The following is a 17,222-nucleotide window of genomic DNA, read 5'->3' as shown; positions in this document are numbered from 1 at the left end:
AATCGGGCATGTTTATGGACTGTACTCCCAAATCCATTCAATTGTGGACGGAGCAATTCGGAAAAACACTGGACTATGTGTAATGTGTAATGTAAGATCAAACATCAAACATTCCGGTTGTATCCAGCAACTCTGTTTGACCCTCACCCCCCTCATCACCCCCCCAGAGGAAAACAAATCAAAATTACAACAAAGTCAGTTAGTTCTTTGTTCCTTTATCTCTTTGTTTCCTTATCCTCACTGTAAATGTGAAACTGGAGTCGTCCAATTTATGTGTAATGTAAGATCAAACAACAAACATTCCGGTTGTATCCAGCAACTCTGTTTGACCCCCCCACCCCCCGAAGGAAAACAAAGCCTACTTACAACAAAGTCAGTTAGTTCTTTGTTCCTTTATCTCTTTTGTTTCCTTATCCTCACTGTAAATGTGAAACTGGAGTCGTCCGATTTCGTTGTCGCAGCATATCCCATATGTTGTAACAATGACAATAAAGGCATATTCTATTCTATTCTATTCTATGTGGAAAAAGTGTTGGAAACTTGCCCATCAGATGGCTTCTTTTTTTGAGTTACAGCAAATGTGGGTTATTTCTGATTTCCCAGCTGTCTTGAATGCAACACGCCACTGTATGTCGACAGTAAGACTTTCCAGCACTCTGCCGAGCCATTATTAGATTATCTATTACATAACGACCTGTTTTTGTTTTTTTTTCTTTAAAACTCTCCTAGACGTTCCTAGGTTTTTTTTTGTTGTTGTTGTTTTTTGTCCTGCTGTATTTTGTCTTAATCACAGAAAAAAATAGAGCACTGTTAGATAGATGAAGCCATAGGTTGCTTTGTCCTCCCTGCTGAACTCCATCGTGAATCAAATTCATCTTTCAAGGTATCTTTTATACATAATTTTTTACTTTATGCTTCTGATTTTGTGCCATGTCATGCAAGGTAACGCACTATTTACTCCTGAATGTTAAGATAATACATACAAATATGGCTTTTCCCTGAACATAGGTTGTCCCAACTAGAGCTTGGGGGCCATTTTCGCATAATTCTTTAATTCTATCGAAATACATTAGTAAACGTAATCCCTTACATTCATTCTCAATTTGTGATCTTAATAAAGATTGTGTCCTTCTAACAATCTGCGAGAGCCCTGCAGCCTTATGCAACATCAAGATTGAATCTATTATGTAAATATTCTGAATCTGAATTTATTTCTTGCTTTCAATATATATTTAGTAAAGGTGACATAAAGGGACATTGTGTATTATTTGGCGCCTCCTAGTGGTAGAATAAGATCCCTCAAAAAAACAAAATTGATTTGACAAAACTACATGAAATACCATATAAACGTCCCATCCATCCATCCATTATCTGCATCGCTTTTCTTCAGTAGGGTCGCGGGGGTGCTGGAGCCCATCCCAGCTATCTTCGGGCAGTGGGCAGGGGACACCCTGAACTGGTTGCTAGCCAATCGCAGGGCACACAAGGACAGACACCTAGGGACAATTTGGACCAGTCAATTAACCTGACATTCATGTTTTTGGAATGTGGGAGGAAACCGGAGTGCCCGGAGGATCCCCAGGCAAGCACGGGAAGAACATGCAAACTCCGCACAGGAAGGTTGGTAGCTGGATTTGAACCCATGACCTCAGAACAGTGCCGCTAACCACTGCTCTGCCGTGCTGCCCATATATTTGTATGTCTTTGCTAAAAATGTTGGTAAAAGTTGTTAGTCAGCTAATAAAGTACATGCAAGCGGATTAAAAGTGCTTCATTCATACCAAACCTTTGGTAAAGGTGACATAAAGGGACATTGTGTATTATGTGGCGCCTCCTAGTGGTAAAATAAGATCACTCAAAACTACATGAAATACCATGTAAACATCCCATCCATCCATCCATCCATTATCTGCATCGCTTTTCTTCAGTAGGGTCGCGGGGGTGCTGGAGCCCATCCCAGCTATCTTCGGGCAGTGGGCAGGGGACACCCTGAACTGGTTGCTAGCCAATCGCAGGGCACACAAGGACAGACACCTAGGGACAATTTAGACCAGTCAATTAACATGACATGCATGTTTTTGGAATGTGGGAGGAAACCGGAGTGCCCGGAGGAAACCCGCGCAAGCACGGGGAGAACATGCAAACTCCGCACAGGAAGGTTGGTAGCTGGATTTGAACCCATGACCTCAGAACAGTGCCGCTAACCACTGCTCTGCCGTGCTGCCCATATATTTGTATGTCTTTGCTAAAAATGTTGGTAAAAGTTCTGTTAGTCAGCTAATAAAGTACATGCAAGCGGATTAAAAGTGCTTCATTCATACCAAACCTTTGGTAAAGGTGACATAAAGGGACATTGTATATTATTTGGCGCCTCTTAGTGGTAAAATAAGATCACTCAAAACTACATGAAATACCATGTAAACATCCCATCCATCCATCCATCCATTATCTGCACCGCTTATCCTCAGTAGGGTCGCGGGGGTGCTGGAGCCCATCCCAGCTATCTTCGGGCAGTGGGCAGGGGACACCCTGAACTGGTTGCGAGCCAATCGCAGGGCACACAAGGACAGACACCTAGGGACAATTTGAACCAGTCAATTAACATGACATGCATGTTTTTGTAATGTGGGAGGAAACCGGAGTGCCCGGAGGAAACCCAGGCAAGCACGGGGAGAACATGCAAACTCTGCACAGGGGGTTCGATCTCACGACCTCAGTACTGTGCCGCACACGTGCTAACCACTGCCCCGCCGTGCTGCACCGTATAAACAAGAAGTTTAAAAATACTTGTAGGTCGAGAAATTTGTATGTATTTTCCATAACATTGATATCACCAAGAGGGAGGAGACATAATATCTTGCTGCTACGGATAAACCCCCCAAAAACTCTCCCTTTTCAGTTATACTGCACGAGCAGTGTCAAATTCGTTTAAACTCGCGGGACACATTGCAGAAAATAAGTGAGAAAGAGAGAGAAAAGAAAGAATAAAAGGGACTGAGACAACAACAAAAAGAGAGACAGACATAGGGGAAGACAGAGAAATAAACAGAGAAAGAAAGATAAATGGAGAGAAAGAGAAAAGGAAATAGAGAGAAGGAAAGAATGAAAGGCAGGAGGAGAGAAAAATGAAAAAAAGAGATGGAGAAAGAAAGAAGCAAACGGACTGAGACAACAACAAAAAGAGAGACAGACATAGGGGGAGACAGAGAGAAATAAATTGAGAAAGAAAGAGAAATGGAGAGAAAGAGAAAAGGAAATACATATTATGAAAGAATGAAAGGGAGAAAGAGAAAAATAAAAAAGAGAAAGAGAGAGATAAAAAGAGTAAAAGAAAGAGAGCAAGAGAAAAAAAGCGGAAGAGAGAAAAAAGGAAGACAAAGAAAGAAAGAGAGAAACAGAGAGAAAAAAGAAAATAGTAAGAGAAACAAAGAAAGAGACAAAAAAAGACACAGATAAAGAATGAGAAAGAGTAAGAGAGAAAGAAAAACAGAAAAAGACAGAAACAGAGCGAGAAATAGAGAGAGAACAAGAGAAAAGGGAGACAGAGAGAAAAAGACTACAAATAAGAAAATGAGAAAAGAAAGACGGAGAAAGAGAGAGAAGAAAAAGAAAGAAAGGAAAAAGACAGAGAAATATGGACATATTTCAAGCTGCAAGTCATTTTTCTCTCGTCCGTGTTGTTTGACAACCATGCACTACACATCGACATCTCGCTGTCAAATAATACACACTGTCCCTTTAAGTCACGTCAGAGATTTTAGAACCGGGGTGTCAAACTCCTTTTAACTCGGGGGCCACACGATAGAACAAACATTCTGTCGGGGGCCGGACTAGTAGATTAAAGAGAAAGAAAAAGAGTGAGAAAGAAATAAGTGAAAGAGGGAGGGAAGAGGAGAGAGGGCAGGACAAAGAAAGAAAAAGAGAGAGAGGGGGAAAAGCGTGAGAAACAAAAGATAAAAAGTTGCGAGAGAGGCGGAAAAGAAAGGGAGAGAAAGAAAGAAATCCAAAGAGAAATAGAAAGAACAAAGGAGAGAAAAGATAAAAGAAAGCGTGAAGGGTATGAAGAGAGAAAGAGAAAAGAGAGAAAAGGTAAAAAGGAAGTTAGAGGAAAAGAAGTTAAAAGACAGAGAGAGAAAGAGACAAAGAGCAACAAAGGAAGAGAAAAAGACAGACACAGAGTGGGAGAAAAGGGGTAGAAGGGAGAGAGAGAGAGAGAGAGAGAGAGGGGTCAAAAAAGGGAAAGAAAGAGGTTGAGAAAGAAAGAGAAAAATAAAAAGAAAGAGAATTAAAGAGTAAATTAGGGAGATAAAATAGGAAGAGAGCAAGACAGAGAAAAAGAAAGAGTTAGAGAGTGAGAGAGAAATAGAGAAAAAGGGAGTGAACAGGAGAAAGAAAAAGAGGGAGAAATAAATAAAGAAATAAAATGGAGAAACACTACCACAATTGTTTTTGCAAGTGTTGACTGGCTTTGGTGACATCCGGTGGAAATATTTAAAACTACAGCTCATTTTCCTCTTGCGCTTCTCTCGCTGTTGAGAGAGAGAGAGAGAGCGAGAGAGAAAGAAAGAAAGAAATACAAGTACAGTGTCTTTGTAGGAGGCACCTTTCTTTGGCAACATCGGGCCCAGGGGGCTTCATTGGCACGCCCATGGGAGGAGCCGGCACACCATCTTGCGGGGACGTGGGCCAAGAAAAAAAAGAGCTAAAGGATTTGAGAAGAGGGCTTCCCAGAGACTCCAACGACACTAATTCGGCCGTTTTCGATGGAGTTAACATATTTCAACCTGCAGCTAGTTTTTCTCTTGCGCTTCTCTGAGTGTTGTCTCGCGGGCCGGATTCAATCCCTTAGAGGGCCTGATCCGGCCCGCGGGCCGCCTCTTTGACACCTGTGTTTTAGAACATAAAGGCGAAAGTTTCAGGGTGATCCCATGCAGCCTTATTTTTGACGAGGGGGAAAAAAATCCGGCCACCCTAGCCAACCCCAATAAAAGTAAACAAAACAAATCTATCTTTGTCTTTCTTCCCGGTAACAATTAGCGGAAAGAAAAATAGCTCCGGTGATGCGGAGGGGAAGATTTTTTGGCAGACACGTAACACCGTCCTCAGCTGTCAGGCCGTCACGGGGAGCCGGGTTCTCTTAATTGCGGATTTGATTAGCCCGGCGGCCGGGATTCTGAAAATAACGTGCCGGGGCTCTCGCTCCGCTGCCGTGACCTCCGCGTTTCACATCCGGGGAGCGGGGACAGCTGCCGGGGCGGATCGGGTGACGGAGACGGGGGGGTCCCGGGGGAGAAATGAAGCTCACCTCGATTTGGGGAAAAAAAACAGTTTTTGATGATCTCCTGTGTACCCGGATGACGATCCGACTTCAGGGATCGACCTGTTTGTTGGCTTCGGCGAGGTACTCCTTCACGAATTGAGACATGTCTTCGGGGAAGCCAGGGTGAAGGAGAATGGAGACACCGTTATGTAAGAATGTGCTACAACTGTACCATGTACATACCTGTCAACCTGTACATTTTTGCCGTACAAAGTACCGTAAATTCCGGACTATAAGCCGCTACTTTTTTCCCCAAACGTTCAACCCTGCGGCTTATTCAGTGATGCGGCCAAATTAAGTCATTTTTCTAACAGCCGCCAGCGGCGCTCGAGTACAAGAGGTAAGATTTAGACCGGTGGAATATATGCGCCGAGGAAGACTGCAACTTCTTAGCTTGTGCACAATTTAAATCAGCGTAGACATATCCTCATCGTGTAAATTGCAATAAGAAAGGCACACGACGTAGCTTTCAAGCTAAAAGCAATCGAGCAGTCCGATAAAGAAGGAAACTTACTTAAATTTTACTTTGCGAGTGTGTTGCTAGCGTGTTTTTGAAGAAGGGAGCGTGGGACGACGTCTATATGACAAAGACTCTTTCCCATATTGGGGAAGACGACTTTGATGACGTCAGTTATAAGGAGGAAGATGAGGACAATTTGCCGTGATTTCTACAAGTACCGTATATTATTTTTAACAGACCCGTTTACTGCGTTGCGAGCGTGTTGCTAGTAGCGTTTTGCTACCCTTCACAGGCACGGTTTGGGATGAAAGTTATAATATTATTATTAAAGCTTTGAAAACTCTCTCGGTGTACCATCTTTCTTTGTAAATATGTGTATCCATGTAAAATATGGATTTGCAACTGTATATTTTTGTAATGTATTTATCCTAGAGACTTATTTTGATATGTTTTCCACGGCGAATCAAAAAGTAGGGGCGAAAACAACGGGGGCTGATGGGAAGTGGAGTAAAGGTGAGACGTGTTTGTGGACGCAGCGGACAATAGTGGATATATATTTTTCCCACCCTTATCTTTGGAAATATACATTTTTTTCCCTTGGATTATTTTCAACGGGACCCGGACTCTGCAGGTCTGCATCAAACCTTAAGTACCGGTGTCATTTTCCGTTCACTTTGCCGGCTGTGGATTTTGGACTGTGCACTTTATATTCAGTTATAATCGCGGGACTCAATGTCGGGTTTGGGTTAATTTTGTGATTGTGTTACATGTTTTAATGTGGGCGCATGCGGCTTATGTACAGGTGCGGCTTGTGTATGTAAAAAGCGGTTATCCTCTTTAAATGTGGTGGGTGCGGCTTATAATCAGGTGCGCTCTATAGTCCGGAATTTACGGCACATTTATTATGCATTTTAAGACGAGTATGACATACAAGAAAATCTGTATGGAAAAACGCAAATTTTTCAATGAGTACCATCCGGTATACACCGACGATCACGAAACGGCAAATCAATCAAGTCAAACGAGTTCGCCGCGGTAGCCTCTATCTGGGTATCGCTTTTTTCGTTGCAAACGAAGCGAGCGGTTTGATGCTACTGTGCGCATGCCGCCTGGGAAATTCCCATCATGCATCATTCCGATCACACGTGAACAAAGCGAAAGCAGAGCAGTAGGCCTACATTACAACATAGTTTTGAATTTTCTTTGAATACAATCATAGAGTCGCAATAGCCGAACCTGAATGAAAACGCCGGAAGTCATTCTGATCTGAAAACAACAGGCGGGGTCGATTGAGTCAATTTGAAATACATATGGTCTTCAAAAACATTGAATTTCATGTAGGTAGTTGTGTAGTGAAAGGAAGTCCGTCTCTTTTTAGAGAACCGGCTTTTTCGGCTCAACTCATTCAAGAGAGCCGGATCTCAAACGACTCACTTGCTTTGATGCATTATATTACGAATTATTATGTTGTATAAAGAAGTTAAGAAAAAAAGGAAGTATAAAAGGAGAAAATGAAAAAAGACAGGTTTGTGGTTATCCCTTTAATCAGTATATTACCAACAATAATTTCATGCAGAAAATGAATTCATAATTTGAATAAGAAAATTTACTTATTTATATTTGCATGTATTTTTTCCTTCTACAGTGAACGTCCGTTGTTGTTGAGTTATTGTTTTTGTTCTTTTTTTATTTTAATGTTCGAATAAAGTTTTCATTCATTCATTCAACGTCCAAGCTACTTAATTTCTGACCTTTTTTATAATAAACCTCATTCATGTCGAGCTACTCAGTATCTCACAACAAAATGTTAACTCATTTGTGTGAAAAAATGGCTCAGGTAATAATAAATCCTGAAATAATGCGAGCTGGTAACCGAGATACGACAAGAAACCTTTATAAAGTGGGGATTGCAAAGCAGGGGAAAGAAATCTATGGTAGAATGTAGCTAATGCACTCTTAATCCCTGTTGCCCCAAGCAAAAAGCTTCAAATAACAATGTAATATATAGTAAGCGATACTTCTCAGTGATAAATGTGTTTCGGATTAAGTAACAATATAATTTACATGTAAAAGAAAAATGAAATCTGATTTACTTTTGGTGTGACGCGATTTGAGGTGGTCAAGTAAGGTAGCGGGTGGATGCAAAGATGGATTCAACTGAAAATTGATTAAAAAAAATCCGCTTTCGAACATTACAAAATAAAAACAGGACAAAACCAATGACTTAAAATAATGTGAACATAACATGTTCGAAAAGGGGTCGTAAGAAGCAAACGCTTATTTTCCCTACCCCTTCATTTTCCCTATTTAATACATTTTACAGATAGCTACTCTTGTGTCTAATACAACAAAGTCTCACGGATACATATTACATAGGTCAGATATCTCATCTCACCAGCTGCACCGATTATCCTCAGTAGGGTCGCGGGGGTGCTGGAGCCCATCCCAGCAATCATCAGGCAGTGGGCAGGGGACACCCTGAACTGGTTGCCAGCCAATCGCAGGGCACACGGGGATAGACAACTCACTCGCTCAGTCACACCTAGGGACAATTTGGACTGGCCAATTCACCTGAAATGCATGTCTTTGGAATGTGGGAGGAAACCGGAGTGCCCGGAGGAAACCCACGCAAGCACGGGGAGAACATACAAACTCCGCACAGTAAGGCCGGGAGCTGGATTTGAACCCACGCAGGAGGTCCCCACGACCTAGGTCAGATATCAATAATGATAATAATAACAATAGTCAGATATTTTATACACTAATCATCGAAGTACCCATCCCTCATCCTTCTTCCTATTTCATGTCAATTGCAAGCTTTGTTTCCATGGTTATCACATATTTGGTCCTCCCTTTAGCATCACTGTAAGGATTGGAACTCAATATCTACAGTATTGTATCACCGAATCGCTAAATGTATGAAATACACTGAATGAAGAGAATGGCATTGTGGGAGGTAGTTAAGCCAATAACCTATGAATATTTTCATGTTGCCGTGACGCAAACCAATAGCAGAACAGCATTATATACGACATCGACTAATATCAGACATACCTCTAAATATGCATGCGGGGCCAAAATCATCTCACCTCACAACAGGAAATCGAATTTCCGTACCCCGGGGGTCTACTGTTATGCAACTGTTAATCCAGGTGGCTTTTTTTAAAGGATACTCGGATGATCGTCTCGTTTCTCTCCAAACACATTGACGTATTGACTGCCGTTGTAGAAGAACCCCGGCGGCAGCGGGTCGAATCGTCGACTCGTCTGCGGCATGGAAACAAAACCCAGGTCACTTCGCTCGGAATTGTGGGTAATTGTCGAGAAATATTGCTACAGGGATCAAAATCATCGAGTGACAGACTAGCGTTAGCAAGCACATTTTTGAACAGGGTTTCCCACCATGGCACAATGACTAGTACCATGCTAATGTAACACCTATATTCCTTTAAGGGCTTAAAAGACATGAATTGAGAATTATATAACCATATATTCCACCAGCTGGGTGGCCTTGGGGGTAGGAGTTTGCTGGTTCCAGTCTTGGCCAGGTCATACCAAGACTTACAACATTGGTACTGAAGGATTTTATACATTTGACTATAAAGGATTTTACACGATCGAATACAAATTACATTAGATATTCACTGGCTGGGCTGTGGTGCGATGTCAGGGCACCCTAGTAGAAAATGTTGTTTACAGGAACGGCGGGAACGGGACGTAAGGCTGATAAGATAATCAGCACATCCAGACGCAGAAAGGCCCTGATGACATAGAAACGCTCGGTGTTGTCTTGGTTGTTCCAGACGTCGCGACGCTCTTCTCCGAGATGAAGCACAGGGGGCTTCATTGGCACGCCCATGGGGGGAGCCGGCACACCATCTTGCGGGGGACGTGGGCCAAGAGAAAAAAGAGCTAAAGGACTTGAGAAGAGGGCTTCCCAGAGACTCCAACGACACTGATTCGGCCGTTTTCGATGGAGTACACTTAGTTAAATTGTTAATGAAATTAGATCTGCCCCAGTGTGGAAATGTCGGCTTTCCTGTTCATCTTTTCCGTCAAGAAACGAGCGCGCAGTAATTGTTGGGTGAATGTAGGTTGTGTTTGGTTATTGGAGTCAGATTTGGTAAACGGTATATTTTGATAATTCATTCCTAACAGTACCCATTGCCTCCCTGCTTGGCGCTCGGCATTAGGGTTTGGAATTTGAGGGGTTTGGTCAACTTATGACTCCCAATATGTCGGGTTGAGTGAGGGTGGCTGGGAATCCCCTCCTGTATCAATCTCCCAGAAAGAGTCAAAAATGTCAATGTGTTCTTGACTCTAGCTACCTCCCATCAGGAGGGATATGGCTCTGGTATATATATAATATATTCCCCACATCACACTACCACACAGGTGTCAAACAGGCGGCCCGCGGGCCAGATCAGGCCCGCTAAGGGATTGAATCCGGCCCGCGAGACAACACTCAGAGAAGCGCAAGAGAAAAACAAGCTGCAGGTTGAAATATGTCAACTTGATATTGCCAAAGCCAGGTGCTTTGAACAAAGACACTGTACTTGTATTTATTTCTCCCTCTCTCTCTCTCTCTTCCACCCCTTTACTCCCACTCTCTGGCTCTGTCTCTTTCACTCTCTGTGTCTCTCTTTTTCTCTTTTTTGTTGCTCTTTGTCTCTTTCTCTCTGTGTCTTTTTAACCTATTTTGCTCTAATTTCCTTTTCTCTCTTTCTCTCTTCCTACCGTTCACGCTTTCTGTTCTCTTTTCTCTCCTTCTGTCTTTGTTTCTCTTTGGATTTCTTTCTTCCTCTCCCTTTCTTTTCCCCTCTCTCATGACTTCTCTTTTTATCTCTTTTGTTTTCCATGCTCTCTCCCTCTCTCTCTTTCTCTGTCCTGCCCTCTCTCCTTTTCCCTCCCTCTTTCTCTTATTTCTTTATCTCTCTTTAATCTACTAGTCCGGCCCCCGACAGAATGTTTGTTCTATCGTGTGGCACTCATTTTACAGGAAATACAACAAAATAAATTATTATTTATGGGTTTTTTAGAGCGGAATGAGCAAAACATGTGCAGGTTTTTTTTAGCTAGCTATCTGGCTACTTTTTTTTAGCTATTTAGCAAACAATCTACCAGCCTTTTTACATTTTTTCAATACTATCGAACTAGTATTTTATCTTTTTTGCTAGTAACATAAATTTTTTTAGCCTTCTTTCTAGCTAGCCACTAGCTTTCGGTCCGGCTATTTACTCTTTTAGCTAGTTATCTAGCTCCGTTTTAGTTTTTCACTTGAGTATGAACTTTACATTTCAATATCATAATCATTGATATAATCATATTTGGCATTTAGATTCCATGTAAACCAAGTTACATATTTACTTTTTCCATATTTTGCTTAAAACATTACAATTCCCACCAAAATATCTTATAAATCTGATGTTCTATTTTTACTTATTATTTTGTTGTTGTGCTCTGTAAACTCTTTGTGATTAAGGGCTATACAAATAAATATGATTTAACTTATGACTTTTGGAAGATGTTTTGGCAATTTTCATTCTTTCCACAAGTGAAATACTTAGATCATGGGTCTCCGACATTTCCCAAGATGAGAGGGCACCCAGTTTGATATGCATTTCTAAAATAACAACTAGTGATCCCAAGAGCCAAGAAGAAATCCGCAGTTTCAAGAGCATGGTCGTCCTGGAAGGGGGAGACCTCATCTGTGGTCTGTGCAGCTCTTTGAGACTCTTTGTGGTTAAAGGCTGTACAAATAAACATGACTTGACATGTGCAGTCCCTTCTGAAGGTTTCTTCATTTTCCTCATGTTGAGGTTTTTGAGTTTTTCCTTGCCCTCATGTCGGTTTTAGATCAGGGGATGGTGTCATTATAGTCTGTGGTTTGCAATAATCTGTGGTCTGTGCAGCCCTTTGAGACTCCTTGGGATTAAGGGCCAAACAAATAAACATAATTTGACTTGACTTGAGGTTTTTGAGTTTTCCCTTGCCATCATGTCGGTTTTAGATCAGGGGATGGTGTCATAACAGTCTGTTATTTGTTATAGTCTGCCTTTTGAGACTCCTTGTGATTATGGGCGTCACAAATAAACATGACTTGACTTATGATGTTATTACTATGTTGTTACCAGGGTTGGGTAGGGTTACTTTAACTGGATTTCTTTCAATTACTTTTGGATTACTCCGATACCAAATGTGCTAATAAAAGAGAAAAGAAACTAAATTTTGTGCAGGCTCGGGGAGTAACGGAACACATGGAACGGCAAAAATGATGTCGGCAAGCTGTTTGGATTTCTTTTCATTTTGTTTCTGTGGCATTTTATGTTAGTTTTGCCGGAGATCAAAGAGATCAAAGCCAGGTGAGAAAGCTTACCACGTGTTGTGAGTCATCATTTTATTCATATTTAGTTTCTTTTGTCTTTTAATAGCATATTTGCTATTGGAGTCATCCAAAAGTCATTGAAAGTAATCAGGTTAAAGTAACCCTACCCAACCCTGGTCGCATTTTATGTTAGTATTGCCGGAGATCAAAGCCAGGAGAGAAAGCTTACCACGTGTTGTGAGTCATCATTTTATTCATATTTAGTTTCTTTTGTCTTTTATTGGCATATTTGGTATCGGAGTCATCCAAAAGTCATTGAAAGTAATCAGGTTTAAGTAACCCTACCCAACCCTGGTTGTTACTACTATGTTATTACCAAGTAAATTGAAGGGTTGAATAGACTCAGAAAATCACGATGATCCAGTACTGGTGTGCTGCTTTCAGAAGAGATCCATGAGCACCTGAACTGTCCTTAGGGGTGACCACTTTGGAGACCACTGATTTATATAGAATTATTTTATTGGTCCTCCTTAGGGAAATTCACTTACACCAGGGGTGTCAAACTCCTTTTAACTCGGGGGCCACACGATAGAACAAAAATTCTGTCGGGGGCCGGACTAGTAGATTAAAGAAAAAGAAAAAGAGATAAAGAAATAAGAGAAAGAGCGAGGGAAAAGGACAGAGGGCGGGACAAAGAAAGAAAAAGAGAGAGAGGGAGAGAGCGTGAAAAACAAAAGATAAAAAGTTGTGAGAGAGGGGGAAGAGAAAGGGAGAGGAAGAAAAAAAACCAAAGAGAAAAAGAAACACAGAAGGAGAGAAAGAGAAAAAGCGCAAAGGGTATGAAGAAAGAAAAGAAAAAAGAGAAAAGGAAAAAAAGGAAGTTAGAGTAAAAGAGGTTAAAAGACACAGAGAAAGAGACAAAGAGCAAAAAAGTAAGAGAAAAAAAGAAACACAGAGAGTGAAAGAGACAGAGTGGGAGAAAAGGGGTGCAAAAGAAAGAGAGAGATAGAGATAGAGAAATAAATACAAGTACAGTGTCTTTTAGAGAGGCACCTGGCTTTGGCCACATCAAGTTGACATATTTCAACCTGCAGCTTGTTTTTCTCTTGCGCTTCTCTGAGTGTTGTCTCGCGGGCCGGATTCAATCCCTTAGCGGGCCTGATTTGGCCCGCGGGCCACCAATTTGACACCGGTGACTTACACCGACCGTACCAGGGGGAAACAACAGACATTACATTTCAAATCATTAATATGTAAAAAAAAAAAAAAAGGTGAGAAAATCCGAAATAATAAAATGACATTTTTTGGAAATAGCAACGACGATAAGAAGCTTAATAGCGCTAAACACTCACGTGAATGTTCTCCATCTCTTGGGGCGAAAGCGTCTTCTCTGTCTTTTTGGTCTTCTTGGCTGGGATCTGTGCAGAAAACACAATTGATTTAAGTCAATCGTCACATTTTGACTAAACCTTTTATCCTGGGATCAGCAACCTTTCTGAAGCTGACAGCCATTTTTTTTTTGGTACTGATTAGCGCGAAAGGCTACCAGTTTGATATTCTTTTGGAAAATAACATACAGACGCTGCCCGACTTATGAACGAGATTGTCAGGACCAGAACGGAGACAGGACCCACTCGCGTAACGTTACTCACAGTTATATTGGGGGGAAGGGAAAGGATCGTACACACGATCCATAGATCGCTGGTCGCGGGGAGCAGGTAGCTCAGATATTCCGTGGCGAGCGGTGGTAGTGTCGGGAAGGGAAAAAAGTCGAAAGCCAGGAGAGGAGAGAAGACGTGGTCAAGATAAAAAAAAACGAATCTTTATTCGGGGCGAGAGAACAGACGAGGTTGAGATCAGAACAGGTCGTAATCCGGGACGGGTGATCAGACGTGGTCGAGATCAAAACGGATCGTAACGGGAGACAAACAGGAGCAAAAAACAGGCGCTTCGCAGACGGACCGACAAAAGGGGACGGACAGGAAAGAGTTTAAATACTGACAGGGAGCCAATCTGTCAACAAGCTGCAGCTGGCGCCCACGGGCGGGGCCAATTGGGCGCCATGGCAACCGTGACAGAAGCTGGCGCCACACGGCGGGGGCCAATTGGGCACCATGGCAACCGTGACAGTGATAGGTTCCGGACGATCGTTCATGAGTTGAAATTGTTCGTAAATTGCTTCAGTGCTATATTTTGTATGTTTAAGGTTCGTATAAGTATGTTAATGGATTGTATAAGTAACCTGTATTCTTTTAAACTAAAAAATAAACATTTCGTAAAATAATATGCTCTATGAAGAAAAAAAATGTGAGGTTTAACTTACTATTGGAAGATGAGCTTCAAGAGTTACGCGACTTCCTCCTCCGTGGTAGAAAGTGGCCCAAAAAAAGCGTTTTGACCATTTTCTCAACCGCATTAAGCTTTCTTATTCCACTTTCATTTAAAAAGAACACTTTACACCAACCATATTGAATGGATGCACGAGATATTAAACAATAAAAATGTCAAAGTTCTTAGCGTGCTGGAGATACAGCATAGAATGTTTACACACGAACTAGGAAGAGGGAGTGGATTTCTTCTTCCGGGTGGATGCTGGGTGACCTCTGACAGCGCCACACGCTGGTAGCGGCGGAGAGAAGCACCACAGTAAGGTCTTGTATTTGGAAAAAGGTGCACACAGTACAGAATCTAACTTAGAGCAATGTCCCGATATTTTTCGACATCCCGAAATTGTTTTTTGTATTTACAGTTTTGCATGGTCGTAAGTAGGGGAGCGTCTGTATGTTATTACTATGTTGTTACTATCACGTTATTGCCAGCTTGTAATCATTAAAATAGGAAGAACGCCAACAAATCAAATTAAAACTACAAATATCTTAAATCCTTCTGCCATGATGAAATACCTGCTTGGTGCATAATTTCAGCCAGTCCTTGAGCGCATCCCCAGTCAGACCGACGCCATCAAACACCAGGAAGCAGGAAGCGTCACTTTTAAGATCGGAATTTTGTTCTGGAACCATGCGGAGGTCGCCACTCGCTGCGCTGTAGCTCACCTCTGTCACACGGGGCGAGTCTACAAAGAATACCGGAAAATTCACACCAGGGGTGTCAAGGCGTAATTCATGTCTCGAAGCCGGAGCTTAAGATCCCTAAATCAGTGGAAGTACTCATATGAGGCACTGGAGCAAATTTTATATCATGCCGCATGTGAGCAGTGAAGGAACTTAAGGAACTTAGAAGGAAAGCCTTTAATTACCGTATTTTCCGCACTATAAGGCGCACCGGGTTATAGGGCGCACCCCGAAAAAATAGTATTTGGCCCTATATTTGACATACATAAGGCGCACCGGATGATAAGGCACTACAATTGGAACGTGGACAAAACAGTCAGATGGTTCAGTCCAACTTATTACCCCCTTAACATTTCCAAAGCTTGCAAAGAAGCAAATACGTGTCTCAGACATGTGCGGAAGCAGTGTCCGTCACTCAAATGCATCATTCCAAATATCATTCGGAAGGTTAAAGTCTTGGGATTCAAGAAATGCCAACCATTCTTTAGTTTCTATTTTCGCTCGCAACTTTACTGTGCATATGACAATAAACACTTGGAATTGAGTTTAATTTAAAAATAGACACTCCATTCCATCCATTATCTGCTCCGCTTATCACAGAAACATCGAGTTCAGTCTGAAACAAGATACAGGGAAAATATATAGCCGAAGTAGCTCACCGAAGTCGTTGTGTTCAATAATAATGTGCAGCCATGTTCCTCTTATATCCGTGAGTTTAGTAAATCCAGGAGAATGAAATATTTACAAATACGGAATAGTAAAAAAAATGCTTTCTGTATGCCGTCAACCACGTGCTATACGCATTCATCTTTTTCGGCCAATTGCAGGCTTTGTTTTGCCGCTTCAGCCAATGCCAGCCTAAAAATGATAAAAAGGATCCGCCCCTTGACCTCCGAATAACTTTAGCCAATAGTGATCGATTCAAATGATGATTGACACATTGGTTAGCCAATGAAACGCCGGTAAATAAATCCCAGCATACACCGCGGACTACTTGGCGTTCGGGGGAAAATCTAGTCCGCGGCGGCAAGTTAGTTGCAAGACTTTGCGAATTAATATTGATCCATAAATAAGGCGCACTGTAATATAAGGCGCATGGTCAGCTTTTGAAAAAAATAAAGGCTTTTAGGTGCGCCTTATAGTGCGGAAAATACGGTATTTAAAAGAATCACAACACTCTATCTTCCGATGGAGGAATCTGCCACACTAAACTGTGGAAATTTGGAGGCCTGCCTCACTGAGATAAAAAAATGAATGTCACTCAACTTCTTGCGCCTTAACTCTGGAAAGACGGAAATGTAAGTTATTGGTCCATCTAAATCAGGGGTGTCAAACTCATTTAAGCTAGGGGCCACATGCTAGAAAAAAAAATCTCTCGGGGGCCGGACTAGTAGATTACAGTACAGCGAAAAAAAGTGGGTGAAAAAGAGAGAAAGGAAAAAAAGAGAGAAGTAAAGCAAAAAAAAAGCAAGAAAGGGAGAGAGAATTAAAGAGAGCACAATATAGAATGGGAGAAAAATGAGAAAGTAGGATATGAAAAAAGAAAGACATAAAAAGGTAGAAAGCGAGACAAAGGGAGAGAAAAAGAAAATAAAAGAATGAGAGAAGAGAAGGAGAAAGAGACAGGGAAAAAGAGAGAGTGTGAGTTACTGAGAGAGAGAGAGAGAGAAAAAAAGAGTGTGGAAGAGAGAAAGTGAGAAAAAAGACAAAAGAGACAGAAAGAGAGAGAAAAATAGAGAAAGTGAAAGTGAAGAAAAAAACAGCGCAAAAGAAAGAAATGAAAAAAGAATGAGAAAGAAAGAAGAGAGTGAAAGAAAGAGTGGAAGCAAGATTGAGAGAGATGGAAAGAGAGTGAAAAGTGAGAAAATGAGAGAGCCCCAGAAAGACATAAAATGAGAGGAAGAAAGAGAGAGACCGCTCCAGTTGTTTAGTGAGTGGCACCTGGCTTTGGTGACATCAAGTGGCCATATTTAAAACTACAGCTCATTGTTCTATTGTGCTTCATCTTGCAATGTCTCGCGGGCCAGATTAGAAACTTTGGCGGGC

General features: G+C 41.7%; 1 protein-coding gene across 1 annotated transcript in view; it reads right to left on the bottom strand.

Moving 5' to 3' along the window:
* Window positions 1-539: 539 nt before the first annotated feature.
* Window positions 540-17,222, bottom strand: part of dnaaf9 (dynein axonemal assembly factor 9) — a 70,907-nt gene continuing 54,224 nt past the window's right edge. Inside the window, 4 exon segments of the mRNA XM_088354551.1 lie at window positions 540-5,427; window positions 8,954-9,047; window positions 13,458-13,523; window positions 15,009-15,178. Coding sequence (XP_088210677.1) covers window positions 5,369-5,427; window positions 8,954-9,047; window positions 13,458-13,523; window positions 15,009-15,178 — 389 coding nt within the window. The 3' untranslated portion in view covers window positions 540-5,368.

Source organism: Urocampus carinirostris, chromosome 15 (genome assembly GCF_059441175.1).
Source record: "Urocampus carinirostris isolate Australia breed hairy pipefish chromosome 15, RoL_Ucar_1.0, whole genome shotgun sequence".
Classification (NCBI taxonomy): Eukaryota; Metazoa; Chordata; class Actinopteri; order Syngnathiformes; family Syngnathidae; genus Urocampus; species Urocampus carinirostris.
This window is presented reverse-complemented; position numbering and strand designations above follow the sequence as displayed.